General features: G+C 38.9%; 1 protein-coding gene across 12 annotated transcripts in view; it reads left to right on the plus strand.

Moving 5' to 3' along the window:
• mecom (MDS1 and EVI1 complex locus) overlaps nt 1-21396 on the plus strand; it is a 161482-nt gene that overhangs the window by 48404 nt on the left and 91682 nt on the right. For all 12 annotated transcript variants that reach the window (XM_032545733.1, XM_032545739.1, XM_032545734.1 and 9 more), the window contains exon 2: nt 5995-6320. In XM_032545733.1, coding sequence (XP_032401624.1) covers nt 5995-6320 — 326 coding nt within the window. The remainder of the gene's footprint in view (nt 1-5994; nt 6321-21396) is intronic.

The raw sequence follows: 21396 nt of genomic DNA on the forward strand, positions 1-21396 counted from the left end.
TCCATTTGTCCCATGGGTTCGTTCCCCTGGCGTCCCGTCAGCGGTGGCTGGGTCATACCTCCATTAGGGGCTTTGTCACAGTGATTAATAGCTCTTTCTATCATCTTTAATTCACTCCCTCATGATGGCGGCGCTGCTCGCTGCTCGGGGTAATCATGTGATGTATGAGTCTGCCCAACACCTTGTGGCAGAGGTGAAAATCATTCCACCCATGCAGATAGCAGGCCTGGGAACAAATGTTTTCCACCCTTAATAAAAATTAATGCATTTGATATCAAGTGTGAACACTTGAATACATGATATATAAGCATGCAAGTGTGTGTCTGTGTTTATGCAAAGTGTCATGATGTATCGTCCTCTGTTAATGGCTAATTTAGTCAGGGAGATGAAGTTGTTTCTCTAACTGTTTCACATTAAATATTTCATGTTGAATCATTTGAATATCTGCATCATATTGTTCTGCAATGCATTTTACAAGTGTTAGTATTACATGAGCTTTTTTCACGTCTTGTCATGTTAAAACCATAAATTTAAACTTTGACATAAAAATCTGATAAGTAGCTGTAGGGTTGTTGTCTTACTGGAGTTTCTCAATAATTTTCTTTCATGCTCCCCCTAGGGAACATAAATTTGTCACACCCCACCTCATAACGTTCTATTGAGAACATGATAATCTTTATTTATTATCAAACCACTGTAACCACTGTACAAACCACTGGCTCCAGCATTTTGCATACAATCACCTGATTACCAACACATTATTCAAAGATATTTTATTATGTTTCAAATTTAAAGATAATACATATTGTTTCCTTGTTAGATGACTTTAAAAAATGGGTTGCACTGCATGTCATGTTGATGTACCAGAGTATCACATAGACTATATTTATCAAGGAGATACAGAAACTCTGATCATGGCAGACCTTGAGCACCAAAGCAATGGAGGCCCAAGCAATATTCCAAATACAGGCTGTAGAAAGAAGCACTAGGTACAATCCAGCATCTCACACCAGGGAGTAAGATACTAGAAGGAAAGGAATACATGGAGCACCATAATCAAGTAGCTGGCAGTGTACAGAAACATCTGTGTGGAACACAAGCTGGAGATCCCTAGCTCAAAGTGGGAATTACCTGAGAAGGTGGTGGGAAATGGCAAAGGTAAGATGTGGGAATTCCAGATTCAAACCAAAAAATGGTAATCAACTATTCAGATTCGGAAATTATGATTTTTGATAAGTAGCAGACGACAGTCGTTCTGATCGATGTGGCCATCTCCAATGATTGAAACAGAAGGAAAAATAAAAACAACAACAAAAAAAAAAAAAAAATAGAAACTGGAGAAATCCCAAAGTCTCAGAGAGGAGCTGGAAAGAGCCTGGCAGGTAAAGGCAACTGTAGGTGCCCATACTCATCAAAGTACTTGGGGCAGTGAACCCCTCCCCTCCCCCCACACACACTGAAGACGTGGCTCCAACAAATACCTGGAGAAACATCAGACATCTCAGTCCAGAAGACAGACCTTAAACAACTAAGAAACACTCAGGCCTCTGGTAGAAGACCAAAGCCAAGGGGGAAGAAGGGGTGGGTGAGAGAGTTTTTTTTATGCTATACTTTCAGTTTCTTATTTGGAAAAAGGAATAAATCATTTTCTTTCCTCTTCCCAGTTGCATGCTAGTTTGTTTAACAACATAAGTCCCAAGAAGATACAATATGATACATTACGGTTTGAGGCTGTAATCTAAGAAAATATGAAAAGGTTTAAGGGGTTTGAATAGCATTCCTTTTTTTCCATCAAAGATCCTAATGCATCTCAAATGTGATGTTGCTCTCAGCTGGAGTTCCCCTTCTTTACCCTGAATTCCTTCTTTAATGAGGGGCGTCAGCTTGCACTAATCAAGTAATGTCCATCACTGAACAAACAAATTGCTGTACAGAGGTCGGGACACAGAAATATACGCACACACAAATGCACACAGCTATCAGATCATCTGTGCAAACTGTCCCAGTTGCCCCGTGCAGCCAAGCCATGCCATGGTCTTTGACTTATCAATCATCTACATGTGAAACCACAAATTTTAAACCTCCGAACACAGCCTACTTGTTTTCATCCAACGTTTACCGTACAGAAACGTATATGTTTATGAGCTGAAATGCTCTCATTGAAGCCAGTGGACCAAGAGAATATCTGGCCTGAATCAAATATAAACTTCGAGCCCAGCACACAAGGGGAAATGTCAAGAGGAGAAACAGCAATGGAGGGATATGGTTACCTTTAAAAGCCCTTGTCCCTCCACCATATGGCAGACTTCTCATCTAGGCTTGTAACCATGTTACACAGTCTGCATGCTGAAATTCACTGCTCGGGCTCCCAGAGCTGCAGTACATTGAATTTCATGCCTGCCCCAGCTCAGTCAACTATTTAAAACACTTTCCCCCTGAAGAAAGCTGGGCGCACACATTGTGTGTGCCAAACACAATGGTTGCACAGACCTTGTAATCTGGTGTTGCATCAAAGAATTACTTTAAGAAATATTCAACTTATAGATGTAGTATGTTTCTATAAATGCTTTCTACACAACATAAAAACACTGACATACGTTTGCAATCGTAAGCTGAGTCAGCACTTTGCGCTCTTGCAGAGATTTTCCTTGCAGCAAACAAACTTTGACAGCACTTATGATTCCTAACTGGCAGAGGAAAACAGCTTATGTTCTACTTATTCTGCATTTGACACCTTTGCATTCCTTCTGGCATACTGTGTGCACTGACCTTGAAGTTCCACTGGCTGATGGATATGTGAACACAGTGCTGTGGGCTTTATTTTATCTTCCTTTAATCATAAAAGTACAGTAATTTAGTGAAAACCTTGAGGTAATTCCTCAAGTTAGTGCCTGACTGCTTGTTGCCAACCAGGGTGACCTTTTGAGGCAATCAGAAGTATTGTTCATTAATGTCCAGTGAGCACAAAGTTTGTGTGTGTATCTGTTTGGATTAAGAATCCACAGCTGACAGCACAGAGGTACAGTGTCACACAGGAAGCCCTTTAGGAATGTTCCTTCGAGAAGGGATGGGTTGTTGAGCCTCATTAGCGGAGCCCCTTCTCCCCGTGACCTGTCAGCCCACGTTAGGCACAGCTCAACGCAAAGCGGCAGATTCCTGCGGATCATTTCCGGCTTTTAGTGTCCGTCTGTCTCGCTGTGTGACACCTGGCCAGCAGTCTGTCTTGTTAACTCCCTTGTTCATCACCTTGCTGATTTGTCTGAAAGTGTACTTGGCTTTCAACTAATCTGGTGCCTTCCCTGTGGTTACATCTGGGATTGATTTTCTGCCTGTTCTTTTATTTTCACACTCAAGCTGATTGTCCATTTTAAATGTTTCTTTCAACTTACATGCAATATAGCAGCAGTATTAACCAAAGCTCTGAACTGGGATACCTGGCTCCGTAGTGGGCTGCCAAAACTGGGATTTAATCTCTTTGCATGCGAGCAGACTCCCTGGCAAATAAACTCCAATAGAATAATGTGTCTGATTTTTGGAAGGATATAAACTTCACTAATAACAGTAAGCCTCTGCTTCCAGCAACTATTGAAGGGGTTACTGGAGATAAGAATATTGCTGAAATATGGAAAAGCCATATTCTCTCCATATATGCTTCTGACCAGAGGAAGCATGAGTTTCTGTTGAGAAAATGACATTAACTAAAGCATGCATTCTTGACCAATTATCAGCAGAGCACCTGAGGTACGCTAATCAAAGAGCTTTCACTGTGTTTTACAGGTTTTCTAAAACATGACATTTTACCTGTGTCTATGTTATCAGTACGTTTAGTGCCAGCACTAAAAGAAAAAATGGGAAGATATCTATTATTGATAATTACAGACCAATTGTCTTGGCAAGTGTATTGACTAAACTTTTGGAAGATATTCTAATAGAAAGAGTTCAAGAGTGTATAACACACTTTGACATCATGCTTAATCTTAAAAAGAGTTGTGTTATAATTGCTACAACTAAGGTGGATCAAAAGAAGAATGCTCCTTCTTTTTATTTATCAAGTTTTGAGTTTGGTGAATAAGATAATATGTTGGCTTGTAAAATTAGGATGTGTAGAGATAAGTTTAAAGTGTCCCTTTTTCGAAGGGACACCTCCTTTTATATGGCTCACCTGTGGTTAAAGTATAGTAAAGATATAATGAAGAAAATGCAAATAGCCTCATGATATTTATAGAATCCTCCTCAAACTTCCAAGATGGGCATTTGCAAGTCAAATGTCTGTCATGAGCAGCATTCCAACTTTTCATGGGTTGATGAGGAACTTCGTGTATAAATTTGTGGATGCTTGGACGTATCAAAAAACTTCATAGTAACAGCTCTGACAACTGCAGCATATAGCAATATTAGATATACCTCTAGCTTTTTTAAATATTGGAATAATCGTTTGTGTGCTTTGTGATGGATGCATTATTTTTTTAACTTGTTTTATTTATTTATTCTTCTAACTGGTATGAACTAATTTTTGTCTCAAAGTAAAAACTTTCTTTGCCACCATTAAGATCCACCTGCCTATTTTGGCACTCTGAAGAAGCCCAGTGTGGATAAAGGGGTCAGACTTCTATATCCTGTTTTATTCTATTCACAATTAACCCTCATGTGATTCTGTCTGTTTTTACTGCATGCTGAAGAAAGACTTCAGGAAAGGGAAATATAAAACAGTCAACACTGTACAATGTTTAGCAGATCATTCTAGCCAACAATGACATCAATGCAATCCAGTAGCAAACATGCCCTGTTTGTACTGTAGGGCCACCAACTTGTTATTTCAATTAAAAAATGATGGCTAAAAAAAATAAAATAAAAAAATAATTAGAAAAGCATCCAAGAGGATACAAACATTCTTAGCTCATGTGGGAGTATCTGTTAATTGGGCAACCACCAGTCGTGCAAACTACAAACTTAGCCTTAATGGAAAATTACTAAGCTTGCCAGAAGCCATTGAGTGGTTAAAAGCAAACGTGTCAAAAGGTGCTCCGATCAAATGTGACTACATTTCAGCCTGTTGGCTTACATGCAGAAGCTTATGTGTGATGGAAAACCAACACTCCACATCACCTTTCAGCACATCACCTGAAATATGGTGATGTGCTGAAATATGGTGATTTACCATCAACAAAATCCCACAGCATTATGCTGTGGGATTTTGTTGATGGTAAAATGAATGGAACTTAATACAGAGAAATACTGGAAGGAGACATGTTGGAGGATTCAAAAAGGCTTTTGATTGGGGCGAAGCTTCATCTTCAAGCAGAACTCTAAACATGCAGTCAGAGCTACAATGAGATGGTTTACATCAGGGGTCTCAAACTCCAGTCCGGGGCGTGCCGTGGTGGCGTAGGGGTTAGCGCGACCCATATTTGGAGGCCCTGAGTCCTCGACGCGGCCGTCGCGGGTTCGACTCCCGGACCCGACGATATTTGCCGCATGTCTTCCCTCCTCTCCTTCCCCGTTTCCTGTCAGCCTACTGTCGTATAAGGGACACTAGAGCCCACAAAAGACCCCCTGGAGGGGTAAAAAAAAAAAACTCCAGTCCTCAAGGGCCGCAGTCCTGCAGCTTTTAGATGTGCCTCTGCTGCACCACACCTGAAGGAATAATTAGGTCATTAGCAAGGCTGGGAGAACTGATCTACACAAGCAGGTGGTGATTAAGCCATTTCATTCCAGTGTTTTGTACCTGTGGCACATCTAAAAACTGCAGGACTACGGCCCTCGAGGACTGGAGTTTGAGACCCCTGGTTTACATGATGGGTCTTAAACATCATCCCTAAGTGAGCAGTATCCTGAAACTTTTACATGTGTAACTCCATTCAATAGACCTAAATCAAACTGCTGCATTAGTTCAATTGTCTGCAATCAAATATTACGAATGAGACAACTATTTGACTGTTGAGTGACATGTTTTAGCAGCGATGTGTCTAAACTTAGTGATTATGTCATTCACAGGCGATGGCAACGATGACTTTGGCTTCTTTCCAAGCAACATGTTGGACAACGCATGTGGCTCCGACGGCGATCCTACACCTTCTTCAGCCCTGACAGATGATCCGCTCTCTGACGATGAGTCTTCACCTCAGTCACTTCAACAAGCAAGCATCTTTTTTCCTCAAGGCAATTTAACCATTCCTCTGGACTTTGAACTGAGAGAGTCATCAGTTCCAGGTGCAAGTCTGGGTGTCTGGAGCCGCAGGAAGGTGAATATAGGAGAACGCTTTGGACCATATGAGGGGGAGCACGCCCCATGTCTCCAAGACCCTATGCAAGGCTGGGAGGTAAGAACATGCCACCATTGCTTTTGTTCGTCAGTTTAAATTTTAAGTAAGAAATACATTTATGAAATGAAACAAGGATCTGTTCAGCAATTGCAGGGCCCCAACTAATGTCCTGTCCATACTGTAAAGAATATTGTATAAAACAGTTTTTTCTTCCATCCACATGTAAATCAAGACATTTTTGATGCACAGGGTGCAAAGGCGGGGACAAATAACTTTACATCAGTGCTTCTTTTACTGAAAGAATCTAAAATCACAGGTATGATTTTCTGCTCCAGATTTTTTGCTTGCAAACTTTGCCAATTTCGTGCTCCATAAAAATATCTAAAAAAAAATCAAGAGCGATGTGGCTAGAACCTAAAACAAACAAAGAAGGAGTCTTGTTTATTTGGTTCTTATTTTAAATTTTTTTTTTCAAAGTCTACATAGTATTCTGGCTTTGCAAATTCAAGCAGTCATAACAAATAAAAAAAATCACTTGGATAGATTTCATGAATCCAGGTTAAAGAAATTTGTACTTGTAATAGTGTGTTTTAAACTTTACTGCTAGTATAAACATGAACATTTCAGCCACATTCTTTTTCTGCATTGGCAGTAGCTTGTTTCTGACAAAAAGGGGTTTTCCTTGGCCAGCATACAGTTGTAGCTTTCACATAGGTTCTCTTTTTATTTCCTCCCATGCCGTCATGTTCACATTTAGCCCAGTGACCACAAGGCTGTTGCAGTCGTTTGTTGCCCAGTGAGGTAATGTTAGCTCCGAAAGAAAGAGAGTTGAGGTTGTGCTCTTAGCTCAATTAAAATGAAAAGCCATAAAGCCCTCCTTCGTCCCGGTTAGGGACCCAGTGCGACCATTGCCAAATCACATATTGGTCAGCGGGCACAGAAAAAAAAAATCGAAGGCAGGGTCACCGGGCAAGGTCAAAAGGTTAGACGCCGGCCCTGTCCGTGTCAAGCTTGCTTGGTTTTATGGAGTGGCGAGAGGGGGGCTTGCAGAACACCGGCCTCATTTACTCTCCCTGAATAGATCTTTTCTAATTTAGACGAGATGGGTTCACATTCAGTGCTTTTTCTCCTTGGAGACACTCATAAAGGATAGCTGTCCACGCAGAAGACAAAGTAAGAAGTCAAATGTTTCTTTGACAAGATGTTTCCACATAACTACCCCTCCTTATTCTTGTTTTTAGCACACATGCAGTATGAGTAATTTGTGAAGTGGTTTTAGCTTGATAATAATAAATGTACCTCTTTTTATTCTTTGTGCAATTTATTCCATATTTATTAGCTGATAGATGTAGCATAACATATAAATGTCTTTTTAATAGTAGTATGTGCAAACTTTCTATTTTATTCAGTTTATATTAGATTTGTTGTAGAATTGTTATGTCCTTCTGTCCATATAGACTTAACTGCTTGAACAAGTCCTTTTTTAATTATTACTTTTTTCCCTGGGAAGAATAAAAAAGAGGTTTCATGAATTTTTATCCTGTTGTAATTTATGTGGATCCTGAATAATAATATGTATTTAAAAGGCTTTGCCGTGCGTGCGTGTGCATGCATGTGTGTCCGTATGTGAGTGAGGGTGTATAGTGGGGGGCAGAGAGGGAAAGATGGAATCCTGGCGAGGCAGCACTGTATCACAGTGTTTAATTACCATCCTGACAGCAAGCAATAACTCTTTCCATTAAGTAAATAAGTTGTAAAGAATTTATGATGAAATGCCACATTATTCAGAATGGATATTCAGTGATGACATCCCTCTGCATTAAATATGGTAAATGCCATTAAGGCCCGGTGAACCACCCCACCCCCACCCTCTTTTCCCATGGCCGCTCCGTAAGCACTCGCTCAGCCCCCCCTCCCGCCTGCAACACGTCAATATGCCAATAACCTTACGAAGGGTCTGTAAAAACAAAATTGATTTGGTAAATGTGAGTGAAGACAGATATGTTTGCTTTCATCATCAATTCTATGCGGCGCAGCACGGTGATGTCACCAGCCTGGGAGCGATAAAGTGGCGCGCCCACCTGGAGCCTTTGATGTAGTGCCCCGTGCGGCCCGAGCCAGTGATGACAGACAAAGGGAAGTTTGTCACCATGGAGGCCACCGGTCCTCAGCGCCATCACCATAAATTTAGGAGCTTTATTCATAAAGGGGACGAGTGAGTTATGGCATCCGTGATGCTTTATGAATACAGGAATGGTGACTTATGGGAAAGATAGCTTCTGTAAATAAGGGGTGGAGAGGCAGCTGTGAGGGGTCTGTCAAGCTCTCCTGCACTGTCGTATGCAGAAATGAAGTGCTGAGCATGCCAAAGACTGCACACTGTGGAGTGAAAGTTGGCATATGTTGTGTGTCTGCTTCTGGGCAACGACAAATACTTATATATATATACCTATATTATTTTTTATATCTATATATATAGATCTACTGTAGCTATATATACTGTATATAACTATATACAGTATATAGCTATATCTATATATACAGTATCTATATATATATATATATATATATATATATATATATATATATATATATATATATATATATATATATATATATATATTGGGGGGGTGGGCGTGTGTGTGTGTAAAAATTAAAGCAGGCTTGGCAAGTTTAAAGTTAAAGTTGCAGTAGCGAGACCACCCTATCAATGTCGTATTGCCACTATGAAGAAACTACTATCAATAGCTGCTTCCAGATACCTGGTAGGCAGATGGTAAAAAACATTTGACTAACTGCAAAACGCCTGTAGTAACTCTGGGTTTCAATTTGCATAGAAAGACACATATTAAGCTCTACAAAACTATATGAACAAGCTAGAGAGGTCTGTCCTATGAACTGATTCATACACTAAAAAGAACACCATGCATACAGTGAAGCATGGCAGTTGATCAGTTATGCCTTGGAACAACTTTGCTTTATCTGGCATAGGAAAGCTGCAATGTGTGGAGGGTAAGATGGAGTTTATTCATGCCTTCTGTGAGGAAGCCTTAGCTTGGTATCACTAAACCTTCAAACAGGACAACTGTATAATTTTTGGAGAGCAGAAGTCGTTAAAAAATTATGTGATGTTTTATTCAAAGAGAGCCCTTGTAATGTTAGTTTAGCTGTGTTTAAAAGTGTTCATTTTGATTTGCGGCTAACGAGCCTCTTCAAGTTTGTACATTTTGCCCGATGCAATAGCTTTCAGTGATATCCGTAAGTATGAAGACTACCCTGCTAAATTGACTACATGTGTGATCTGGAAAAACAACAGCTTATAAATAATGACCAAAACACCTCATAAAAAATAAATGTCTGCTAATTTTCAGCTTTAAATCTTCGTATAAAATATAGTTTGGTGATGACATTTTAGTAAATCACATTTGGAAGGTAATGACCCATTTTATGAAATAGCCTTGGCTTTGATTTATATAACAACTCGGATGGATTAAAACTAGTGTAAGTTACCTTTTTACTTAATTTTTTTTTTTTTTTAAAAGAACCATAAACACAAATAATTGCTATTATCAGGGTTGGGACATGATGGCCTACACCACTTAGCATATTTGCATGTGTTTCTTCTTAGCCTTCTTTAAGTGATTCTTAATGCCTGGATTCCCACTAGTCCATATTCTGCTGCCCCTTTCTCTTTCAGTCATTGAGACACATTGAAATTCAAACTCCATTTGTGTCTATCCTCTTCTCAAGGAGCAGCAACAATAGGACAGGGAGTCTGAGTGCAGGAGAGAGCTATCCAGCACTGAATAAGTATCTGTGTTCACCCCAAACTTGCAACCCCATGGGATGGGTTTAGAAAGCTGGGTGCCTCCTGCTGTAAGGGGGCGATGGGTGGAGCAGGTTAGGCATATGAGAAGGGATGGGTTGGTGGGACAGGGGAGCGCCGGGTCTTTGTGCACCTCTTGAGTGAGAAGCAGAGGTTGAGGCAATAGTGCTGGTGGTAATGGTGGTGGGGAGGTGGTGAAGGAGATTAGCACTGATTGTGAATGGATGTAGAGGATTAGCCGGCTGGGCAGGGCCTATTCTGGCTCTGGCTGTCTTCTCAACCTCCTAGCCTTGAGAGGATAGGACGGTAGAAGGAGGTGCAGTGGCAGATGCTTGACCAAGAGGAGACTTATCTTTTCAGTTACCACTGACCAAAAACTTTGAGTTTCCATAAATCAACATAAAAGTACAAATACTTCTAAATTTATACTAGTGACTTCAAAAAACTAGTTTTGAGATGATAATAAAGTAAAACTTTGTGTGATGAAACTATCCCTCACATCACGTTTTATCAGTTTAAGGTGTACTAATGTATTTTACTGCTTTTGCCGTTGACACCGTCATCATACGCACTTGCAACAGTCTTCTATGCATGTATGAGTGTGAGAGTGTTGAAGGTGGGCGTTTTGAGTGGGCGTACTTTTGTGCATGGATAAGCCGCTGTCCTGAATGAATGCAGATGTCTCTGGCTCGCTGTCCGCCTGTCCCCTGTACACTGATGGCCCGTCACCTCTCTCTGTCACTGGAAGAAAGAGCCACTCTCAGTCTCGGCCAAAAGCCCCCTCTCTAATCCTTCAGACCCCACTACCTCCCCGTTCACTGTCAGCATAGATGGTCCTGCCCACAGCAGCGCTTAGAAAGACAGGCAGTAGGGATGAACCTCTCTGTCACTCATGCAGTCTCTGAATGGACACACATCCTCACTTTTTCACACACGCAGACGGACATAGACTTTTCAGAAATTCAAAGTGGAAAAGTCTTGCATCTATAAACACCTTGTGAATGCCTGTTGTCAAATGGGCTGTGGCACAGGAGCACTGTGGGAACTCGTGAGAAGGGAACAAAGTGAGAGTCTATGGGTAATCATGAAGGAGCAGTTTATAATACACACTTTGTTGTCATTGGCACCAAATTAATCACAACACAGACAAATGAACTCAAATCCTGTTGAGCTGCACAGGGAACCTGTATTTGTTAATAACTTCATCAATTCATTACATTACTATATCTTTGAGCTCTTTGTCCACAACCGTTGCTTGGTCTAATTCTGGATTTATTTCCATGATTTATTTGATATTTTCATCATCATTTGAGGAACATTTGTTTTACAGTTACCTTTTAAAACCAATGCAGGGAAAACTCACATTAAGCACAAGAGTTGGTGTTTATGATGGTTATTTAAATACAATATTGCCAATCTTAGAAAATCTTTTAATTCATGTGCCATTTAATGAGGTTTTCCCCCAGAATTTTAGTGAAACCACATAATCAGGGTGAATTAAGCTGTGCTGAGCTACTGTGGTCCAAAAACCTCTCTCAATGTTTATTTTGCTACACTACTTGCAGTTTTCCCTCAAAAGATAGTAGTTACCACTGTTAATAATATCACTGTTGAGCAGGAATGATAGGATCTTTCATCTGGACAAATTAGACTGAGTTGCATCTCTACACACTCATCTAAATTGATATGAATAGGTTCAGCTTCATTTCTCTTAGCTGTAGACTTGCATCTAGAGTTGTACTTTTTAACACTCTCTTGCATCTTTCTGATCAACTCTGTGTATTGAAGAGTTTAGTCAATAAAGACAAATCATCAACTCATTGCTTGTAAGTGTATGTATTATATTTTTTTAACCTGCTAAGCTCCCAAAACTGCCATGGTCTGTTAATTTTACGCAGAAGAGTATACATCATCATCTTTATTAAAACTACTCCAGAAATGTCGTCAGTCATGTGTATCTGCTTTTGTCTATGAGGAAGATGAGCTTCTAGTCCACTGTGACTGAAGCTTGATTTCTGTGGATGGGAGTGATGCCCATTGAAAACCCCAAAGACAAAAGAAGCTGGGGCTCCATCTCTATGCCCCTCAGTTGACTGATAATCCCTTTCTTCGGGTTAATCTGTTGTTTGTTGGTGTTGTTTGAGGGTTGAAGCTGTCTGTTTGTGTGTGTAGAGGGGTAGTGACATCCTAATCTCATGTGAGATGAGGCATATACTACCAGAGGCCCCGCATGTGAAGCTTCTCCTGTAACTAAACTCCCACATTGTTCAGAAACATTTCTAACTAAAGCAAAGTATAAAATAAATTATAAATAACTTTTCGTTTCCTTCTTGCCTCATCCTCTGCCTTCTTTCCCTTCCCTTTTTTTCTCAACTGATTCAGTGTCTGGGATCTCAGCGGGAAGGGGAAACTAGATTAACTAACTGAACAAAGTCAGAGTGAATTGCAGGAGGACAAAGGCAGGCATGAGTGGGGGCCATGCCAGTCGGAAGGTGAAGCCAGAAGCACAATACCAGGTGAAAAGGGTTATCCTTAGGGGTCTGACCAGGCAGGGCAAAGGTTATTCGTCCTATTAGATCTTAAATGAATGCAGGTAGTTTGATGGAAAAAAAAGAGGGTCAAAGAAAGGTTTTCAAAATGTAGAATAGATACTCAAGATATGGCATAAACTTTATGCCATATTTATTATGTATTGTCCAGGCACATAGTGCCAATTTATAGCAAGAATAAGTGTTTATGTTAACTTCAGTTGTTATTAAAATGCTATATATAACAAATCTAATTTAAAATAACTTTGACTTTGTAATTTAGCGCCTTGAAATTGCGCCTCTGTCTCTATAAAAACTTAGAGTTTCAGGAACTGTTGAAGGCAGAGTTTCAGGAACTTCACTCTACTATCAACCCTTTAACAACATTTTTACCAGTGTTGCACTGAGAAGTGGCTTGTACAATGAGCGCAGATGACAGCAGTTCCACCAGGTGTTTGCTAATTGTTGCTGGCTAGTCTAATGGAGCTGAGTGGGATAGCTGATCTGTGAGGGGGAAGTTTGGAAACCGCTGGTCCCAAGAGGAGGGCACCTTGAAGGCAGTGTTAGGGCCACCACGGCAGTTTGCACAGCTGAATGGTTGCCACAGGAGATTAAGGGATTTCTCAAACATGCATGAAATAATCAAAGGAACACTCCAGGTATGTTTTTGATGAGCGAATAACATTTTAACATTATGTAAAGCTCAAAAAAGTTGATTCCACATAATGCTTTCTCTTTAATCTTTAATCTCTTTAAGAAAGGAGGAGGATTTGATCAGAGCTGCATTGCTCAATAACCCAATGACACATGTCTAGACAGCCATAGATATACCAGAGTTTATATGCAGGTGCACTGACTCATCGTCAGGATATAAAAGCTACTGCCTCGTAACACACATTTACATCATTTTTCTGGAGCTGTTACAGCCCACTGAATACTCAGGAAGGAGAAGGAAGCCCCAAAGACATTGTCAAATCACTTATTTTAAAACTGGGTTTTTTCCCTTTTAGTGGCAGTTCTAAAGAAGAAAGTGAAAGGAAAAATTTGAGAAAAAAGTCCCCTAGCTGCAATGTAATGTTGAAAAATAAATTTTCCAAGAATTAAATGTTTCTGCTGCTGACCATAAAAAGAACAAAAAAAAAAAAACAAACCCTCATAGCTGTTCTCGCATCTAAAACCTAACAAGAAAAACTTTGTGTTAAAAAAATATAAATATAATTTTATTAACATACAACAGTGTTATTAATAAATGGAGCAGCATGAGATAATGTGGGGAAAAAGAGTAATCGTTTTTCTTAGCAAGTTCAAGTCAGACGTTTGCTTACACTCATGGACACAAATCAGATTTTAATGTATGACTTTTCTAAATATGTTTGCACTATGCTTCATTTATGGTAGTGTATAATTCTGCAAGTTTAAACATGGTAAACATGCAAATGACTTAGTAGTCTACAAGATTACTAAGTATTTCTGGGTAAAGGTGAGTCAGCTATTAAAACGTTAAGCTTGGAAATTAAAAGTATGGCAGGTATATGACAGACTAAATATGCGAGGCTTAAATGAACTAAAAATATCATAATTGTATCAAGCTACTGGACAGAAAAGTTTCATCAATAAGTAAATAAATGATAAATGATAATAAAGTTAATATGCAAATAAGAAAATAGTTAAGTAACTGAGTAGGAATATAAATACATTTCTTCAATTCAAAATCAATCTTGCCTATTATATTGATGTGTTTTCTCAATGTACAAAACACACACCTATGTGGTAAACCACATTGATTTTGTTCACATAAGGACACATTGGGACACACAGACTTTGCTCCCTGCACTTCTCTCCAGGCTCTCCAACTTCCTCCCACAATCGAATAACATGACTGATAGGTTAGTTGGTGTCTCTAAATTCTCCTTAGGTGTGTGTGTATGGTTGTTTGTCTCCGTGTTGCCTTGCAACTGGCGACCTGTATGGGGTGTACCCTGCCTCTCGCCCAATGATTGCTATAAATAAGCACCGGTATACCTTGCACTCTGCAAGAATAAGCGATTTAGATATTGGACATATGGAGTCTAATTCATGTTTAAGCTGTATTGTTTGGTTTCATGTACTTTTTAGTGATACAGATTGATGAAGTATGTTTCAGTCCTGAATTAAACCAGTAAGATTTCAGCAACTGGAGATTTAAGATGGAAAATACTGAGAGACAAGTAAGCCCTCTGTTCCTTGTTAACAAACTGGCAGAAAACTTTGATTTTTGTCAATAAAATCCACCAAGAGGAAGCTGAAAAGGTCTGCTGATGCTATCTATCTACCGCCTTCCTTGACATTTGTTATATATTACGTTATACATGGGCTCACATTTTCCTCCAGCAATCTCTGAGACACGGTAGAATTCATGCTAAATTTTACGATGCTAAGCTAACCAGATCCTGCTGCAGAAAACCAGTCTCAAACCATGACACATCCACTTCTAAGCCATACTATTGGTGCAAGGTTCTTTGTGTTCCTTTGATAGAGCAAATGTTTGCACACTTCATACTTGTTTCTTTCTGGTTGTTTACAGACATGCACTTTCACATTAACAGTAGTAAGAACACTGCAGTAGGTGCTGTGATAACATTTTAGGGTTTTGGGGTCTGGTCTCCAGGTGAACTAGCTTGGAGGGCCAGATGTTGGCATGTTAGCAGTTGCTTTGAATCTACTGACGGACTTTTTTCCATAAAGAGGTATGGCTGAAATCCAATTCTTCTGCAAACTCTTCAAATCCCTTACCAGACTTAAAACTTTTTGGATCTCACCAGGGTGCTCACTCTCACTTCAACAGTCAGGAGCACACCAATCTAAAGTTAGGTTTTAACAGGCCAAACCCCTTAAGAAAGTAGAATAAAAATGTTCGACTGTGTCCATGTCTGTTCGTGAATTTAGCCATTTCAAGTGGGAATAAATGTGGAGTTATCCTGATGTATTTCTTACCAGAAATAAAATTTTTAAACCACATTTTAAGAGAAAGGTCTTATCTTCTGTTTTAATTGTCTGGTTATATTACTTGTATTGTGTGGTATTGCTGGAATTGAAATAAATATATGTTAGAATTACACACAGACTTTCATAGCATGTTCCACGTTTTGACAGTAAGTGAGTAAGTATAATGGTGTAAGGCTACGAGACAAATAAGTCTTAATTAATAAGTAACAGAATGAGCTAGTAATCAAGTAAAAAAGTCAATAAGAATATGGTTAGGTAACTGAGTAGCAGAATAAATACATTTCTTCAATTCAAAATCAATCTTGCCTTTTGAATTGGTGTTTTCTCAATTTACAAAACACACACCTCTGTGGTGAACCACATTGATTTTGTTCACATAAGCACACAGCAGCACACTCAGACTTTGCCCCCTGCACTCTGCTCACGCTGGAGTGAAAATGAGGGGACCCCTAAACGGCTTACAGGAAACAGAGGTGATGAATTCCGTGTGCTGGGCCAGAGAGCCCGGCTAATAGATACCTTATCTAGGGGGATTGATAGGGGAAGGGCCTTCTCTTTAAACACACTGTTGATTGTTTCCAAATGTCTTCCCAATGGGGCAGGTCAGAAAGCAGTAGAGAATGCCACTCGGGGCAGAGCTGATAGATTTTTATTGGTCCAGTTTGAGAAAACGAAGAGGGGAAAGGCCACTTTGTCCTGGCTTTGCTGCCCCTTTTTCTGCTAGTGCTTAACTACCAGTCAGATCACATTACCTAGGCAGTAAATCTGAGCAATGGTTAACACAAATAATCAAGAGCTAATATTACCGTACCAGACCACTTTTCTCTGTTTCTGTGATCAGAGTTGTGCAAAAAGGGACTGTCCTGTTAGCCTCTGGTAGATGTCCCCTCACACCATCATTCCTCTACTTGTAAAGTCTTAACCTCCATCATTGTATCTAGTAGTGGGAATCTCTTTGCGCGGACCTTGTGTCACATTGTTCTGGAGTAATATCTGTATTGTGTCTTTGAGCAGGAGTTCAAAGGGTAATGGGATGCTATGGTCTGACTCGAAAGCTTGTTACTGGGTAAAACGTCAGGAACACATGCCAGGCAATATTCATCATAGCAGCAGAGTACCTCGTTTCCAGTTAAACTGAATTGCTGCTCCAATTAAACATGATCAAGTCCAAAACCAGAACTGGGAGCTTCCAGGACTAAGGAGAGTGAAAGCAGAGGCCAAGATGGCAGTAATGAGGTCTTAACCTCAACTTCATTCTATGTCATAATGCTTTAATATGGGCCATATGATAGGCTGCTGTGCACTCATCTGGTATTGGAAAATCAATATGAGCTTTGCCTGCCTGTTTTCTAAAGATAATGGCATAACATAGTGAAGAACATTAAAGAGGCTATTCAAGAGAAATTGACTGGTAAAAAAGATCAAGCTAAATATTTGATCCTATGCATAATTCTTCCAAATGGTAAGCAATTTTGACGGTTTCAAAACTGTTATGAACAAAAATCAGGGGGAAAAAAATCCAGAAGAATACGACATCTTTTAGTTGTACTCTATCAAAAGTAGTAGTTTTTAAAATCAAAACAATATTTCATTAAAAAAGAAAGTGGAGAATGATGAAATAAGTAACAACGTTTAAATTAACTACAAACTGTAAAAATAAAAATATGTTTCTGTTTCAACCCAGTTTCTAAATGTCAAGGTACCTTCATTGTTAAGATGCAACTCCCTTAAGAAGTTAGTGTAGTTTTTGTTATTTAAATTTTTGAGATTAAGACTTACTTTGGTACAAGTTACAAAATTTTAGAAGTTCATAGCTCAGCAAATGAGGAGCTCAACAGCTAATAGGAGCTAAAGCTAATGCCAACTCTTCAAGTAATAACTGAGCAACGATAAACTTCAAAAGTAACATAAGTGACATAAGGTTCAGGAGACCCCGTCAATCTTATGTCAGAGAAGCTGACAAAGTTAGCACTGCAACATGAATGTTTGCTCAAAGTTGTAAATAAAGTGAAGTCACTACAAATGATGCTGACAGGAAGGGATAAGAAGATCGCTTTGCTCGAGGAGAGAATCAATGAAGGAGAAAGAAGATTTTATGATTACAGGGCAAGAACCTCGACACCAAACATGAGCCACAACTACAGCCAACGTGGATACAACAGAGGACTGCTGTCACTGGAGCAACAAGTGGCAGATTCTCTTCAGAGTCAAGACAATATTTACAAGACAATATATGTATCACAGAGGAAATCTGAGAAACCTGGAACTGCTATTATAATTATATTCATTGGCAGGAAACAAAGGTATTATATCTTAAAATAATACCATTGACAAAAAAAAATGGAATGGAACAAATGTGTGAACATTTAACAGAAAAGAAAGGGGACATTGCAAGAGAAGTGAGGAGGCTAAGAGACCAGAAAAATAAACAAATAAATAAACATGGACTAGGAATAGGAATGGATGGATTTCAGATCAATTTGGATTTGTGAAGATATGACAGAACTTGATCAGTATAAAGAGGAAGGTCCAGGAGAATGTAGTCTGCCCACGAGAGGAGCTGGAATAGAATAAAATAGAATAGAAACAAACTTTCTTGCCCTGCAAAAAAAGGGTGTTTAAACTGTAGTAAAATTATTCTAAAAAGTAAAAAGATTATTTAAGTAAATTCAGAAAGACTTTTAATGTTGTCCAATATTTATACAATGAAACTCCCTGAAATGTAAAGAATTGATATAGTAAAAAAGCTTAAATTTATGTAAACATATTACCAAACAGTAATCAAAAGACATTTGTAAAAAGTTAAATCAATTAGAAAGTAAAATGAACCAAAATTTTCTAAAAGATTTTGTTAAGAAGGGAAATAATGAAAGGATCTATGTCAATTAAAAGTGTCAGATTTTGGAACACTCTTGACAGTGAGATAAAATAATAAATCTGTTTCTGCATATAAAGAAATTCAACAATTATGATAAAGTTCTGCAACATTAAATAAACTGATATTTGTTGAGTATGTTTTAAGGATTTATGTATGTTTGTGTATTTGAAAAATGTCTGTAGTAGTCTTCTGAGTTAAATAGCTAATATTCTCTCTATGAACAGGGGGGCAAATATTATAAATTAAACATTTTTCTGCTCCTTTTCATTCATGATCTCTTTTAGTTGTTACATTAATCATTCACATGTAGACGACCAGCATTCAAGGACAGGTAAAAACTGCTGATTCTAATTAACAAAAAATTGTGGGATAAAATTAATTGCCCAGGAAAAAAAGGGTAAATTATCTCTGTTTTAACCATCTACAAAATTTAAGTTGTATACATCGATACATTAATTATTATAATATAGCATTTAAAAAATAATATTCTGAGAAACCTTCTGGTTTGAAGCAAATATAATTTTCAGTAATACATGTACACTTTCATTTATGATCTAATTATTTTTGTTACACCATCTAGGATCATATTTCTAACCTAATAGTTTAACATGATTTTCATCTGAGCCCCATGACTTTCTAACTGTGCAATTAAAAGCAAGTTTTTTTGTTGTGCCCTGTTTAACACTAACTGCCCCTCAGTGAACAGTGTGTTTGAAGGTCATATTTTACATTAGTCTGGCTCTCATACTTAATGGGGTTAATTATGTTGGCAATAACCTCGGATCACATCCCAGTCAATAAGTGTTTTCTAATTGCTTTCAGGATGCATAATAATAATGTAGTCCATCAGTTTCTGTCACCACTTAATAACTGGGGAGTGTTAAATTATATGTAGGATAAACATGAATTATTTTTTGAAAAATTACTGATCATGTTTTCTTCACAGAGCACATATATTTTTTAGTCTACCAGCTTATGTACCAGTTTCTTTTTACCCATAAATGATGTAGTGAGAATTTAGTGGTGAATTTTAATGGACTAGTGTTAAGAAACAGCATGTCAGTGATGGCTTTTGTTCTGGTCATAAGATTACATGCAGTCGTTGTAGATATGGATATATTATTTTGGTTGGATACCATATGGAACAGCCAAACAGATTTGGAAGATTATTTTCATGATCAGTGACTGGTCCAAACTTTAACTCTGCTGTGTGTCTTTCAATGGAGGAGAGGAGCCAGATCTGGGTTGACTGTCTTTTATTTTGTTTGTTTGAGATATCACAAATAAACAGCAGTGAGCAATCCACACAATCTGGCCCAAAATCTGGTCTCTTTGCAAGAAACTAACATCAAAAATAAAGAAGCATTAGTAAAATCAAACAAACATCCAGGAACAACCCACCACAGCTGCATGAAACCTAGCTAACATGACTCACATTACCTGTAACACAAAAACTAGCATAAGCTTGCTGTACATTTAAATAAAATCTAATTTCGGTTCATATAGACCATATAACATTATATTGTCAATGAGAAGACATATCCCTTCAAACATAGGTACAAATATACAACTTATGAAATGTGAATTAACCAAGAAAGATATTTTACTTCTGGGCTGATAGTGTAGCAGGCCTTACCTCCTGCTAGCCCAGTGCTAGCACAGCGCGTCATTTAATCTCCTCCTCCATGCGTCAGGCTACATGACTTTGCTGCTTGAGGTGCGTTCAAGTGCAACAGGAAATACTCCCCTCTCACTTCAAACATTGGGCTCTTTGCACCTCAGCTTCCGCGTTCGGGGAAAAGCGGCTCAATCTTTTCCGATCTATTGCAAAAGGCTCTTTACATTCAGTATTTGCAGGGCTTGTCCAAGGTAACAATTAATGATGTACATCGATCCGAAGCCCTGACAAGTAAGCTGGATAAAGGTTTTAAGATGTTCGCCTCCTTATACACAGATACAAAGGTGAGTTTTACTTTCTTTAAACTTTGTGGCTAACATTAGCTTTAGCTTATGCTAGTAGGCAATATTCTCTGACATTTTTCTTGTAAAAATGTGCTATTTAAGTATCTAAACATTTTTCATCATTCATTAACGGACAATGTTTTTACCTTGTTTTCAAGTATATTACGTGTGTTTGTTGTCGTTAGTGTCAGAGACCAAGTAATGGGGGATTTTACGGTTCGGGCTTTTCGCTTCTGAAGCATGAAGCACAACAAACCCATAGCTTAACAATAGAGCAGCTCTGGTGTCGGAGTTCTAGTTCAGCTGACTGTTCAGGTTCAGTTGTTGCTTTTAGAAAAATATAACCGTGTTCCTTAAGGTCTCCGTGTTACTTCGCTTTATTAGTTTTGCATGTTGTGAAGCAGGACGGTGTTTACAGCAGTGTGTACAGGCAGATCAGTTGCTCGGCTGTCTGGCTCTGGTCTGCTCTCTCGTTCCCATAAACTCGCTCTTTCAGACTGAATACAGAAGTGATTACATGGAAATAACACAGGAGGCTCCTTTACCTTCTGCTTTAGGCTGAAGAAGTTGATCCGGAGTGAAGTGACGGCTGTAAACTTTGCTGTGCGGCGTTAGCTTTAACTGGTAGCGACGAATATTTACAAGCCATCGTCTTCTTAATTCAGGACCGCTTGGAAATCCATGAAAACTTAAAAGCCAATTATATTAGGAAGACAGCAATGTTCATAGTATTGTTTTATTTGCGTCAGAAATAAGACTTTGTACGGTGGCCGACAGGTGCAAATGCGCAGCAAAAGAGAAAACATGCAAACAAAAAAGAAGACACCCCCGAATGAAATGCAGCAAACAAAAAGAGAGACGCAAACACCCCCGAATGAAATGCAGCAAATAAAAAGAGACGCAAACACCCCCGAATGAAATGCAGCAAATAAAAAGAGAGACGCAAACACCCCC

The sequence above is a fragment of the Xiphophorus hellerii genome, chromosome 18 (genome assembly GCF_003331165.1).
Source record: "Xiphophorus hellerii strain 12219 chromosome 18, Xiphophorus_hellerii-4.1, whole genome shotgun sequence".
NCBI classification, from domain to species: Eukaryota; Metazoa; Chordata; class Actinopteri; order Cyprinodontiformes; family Poeciliidae; genus Xiphophorus; species Xiphophorus hellerii.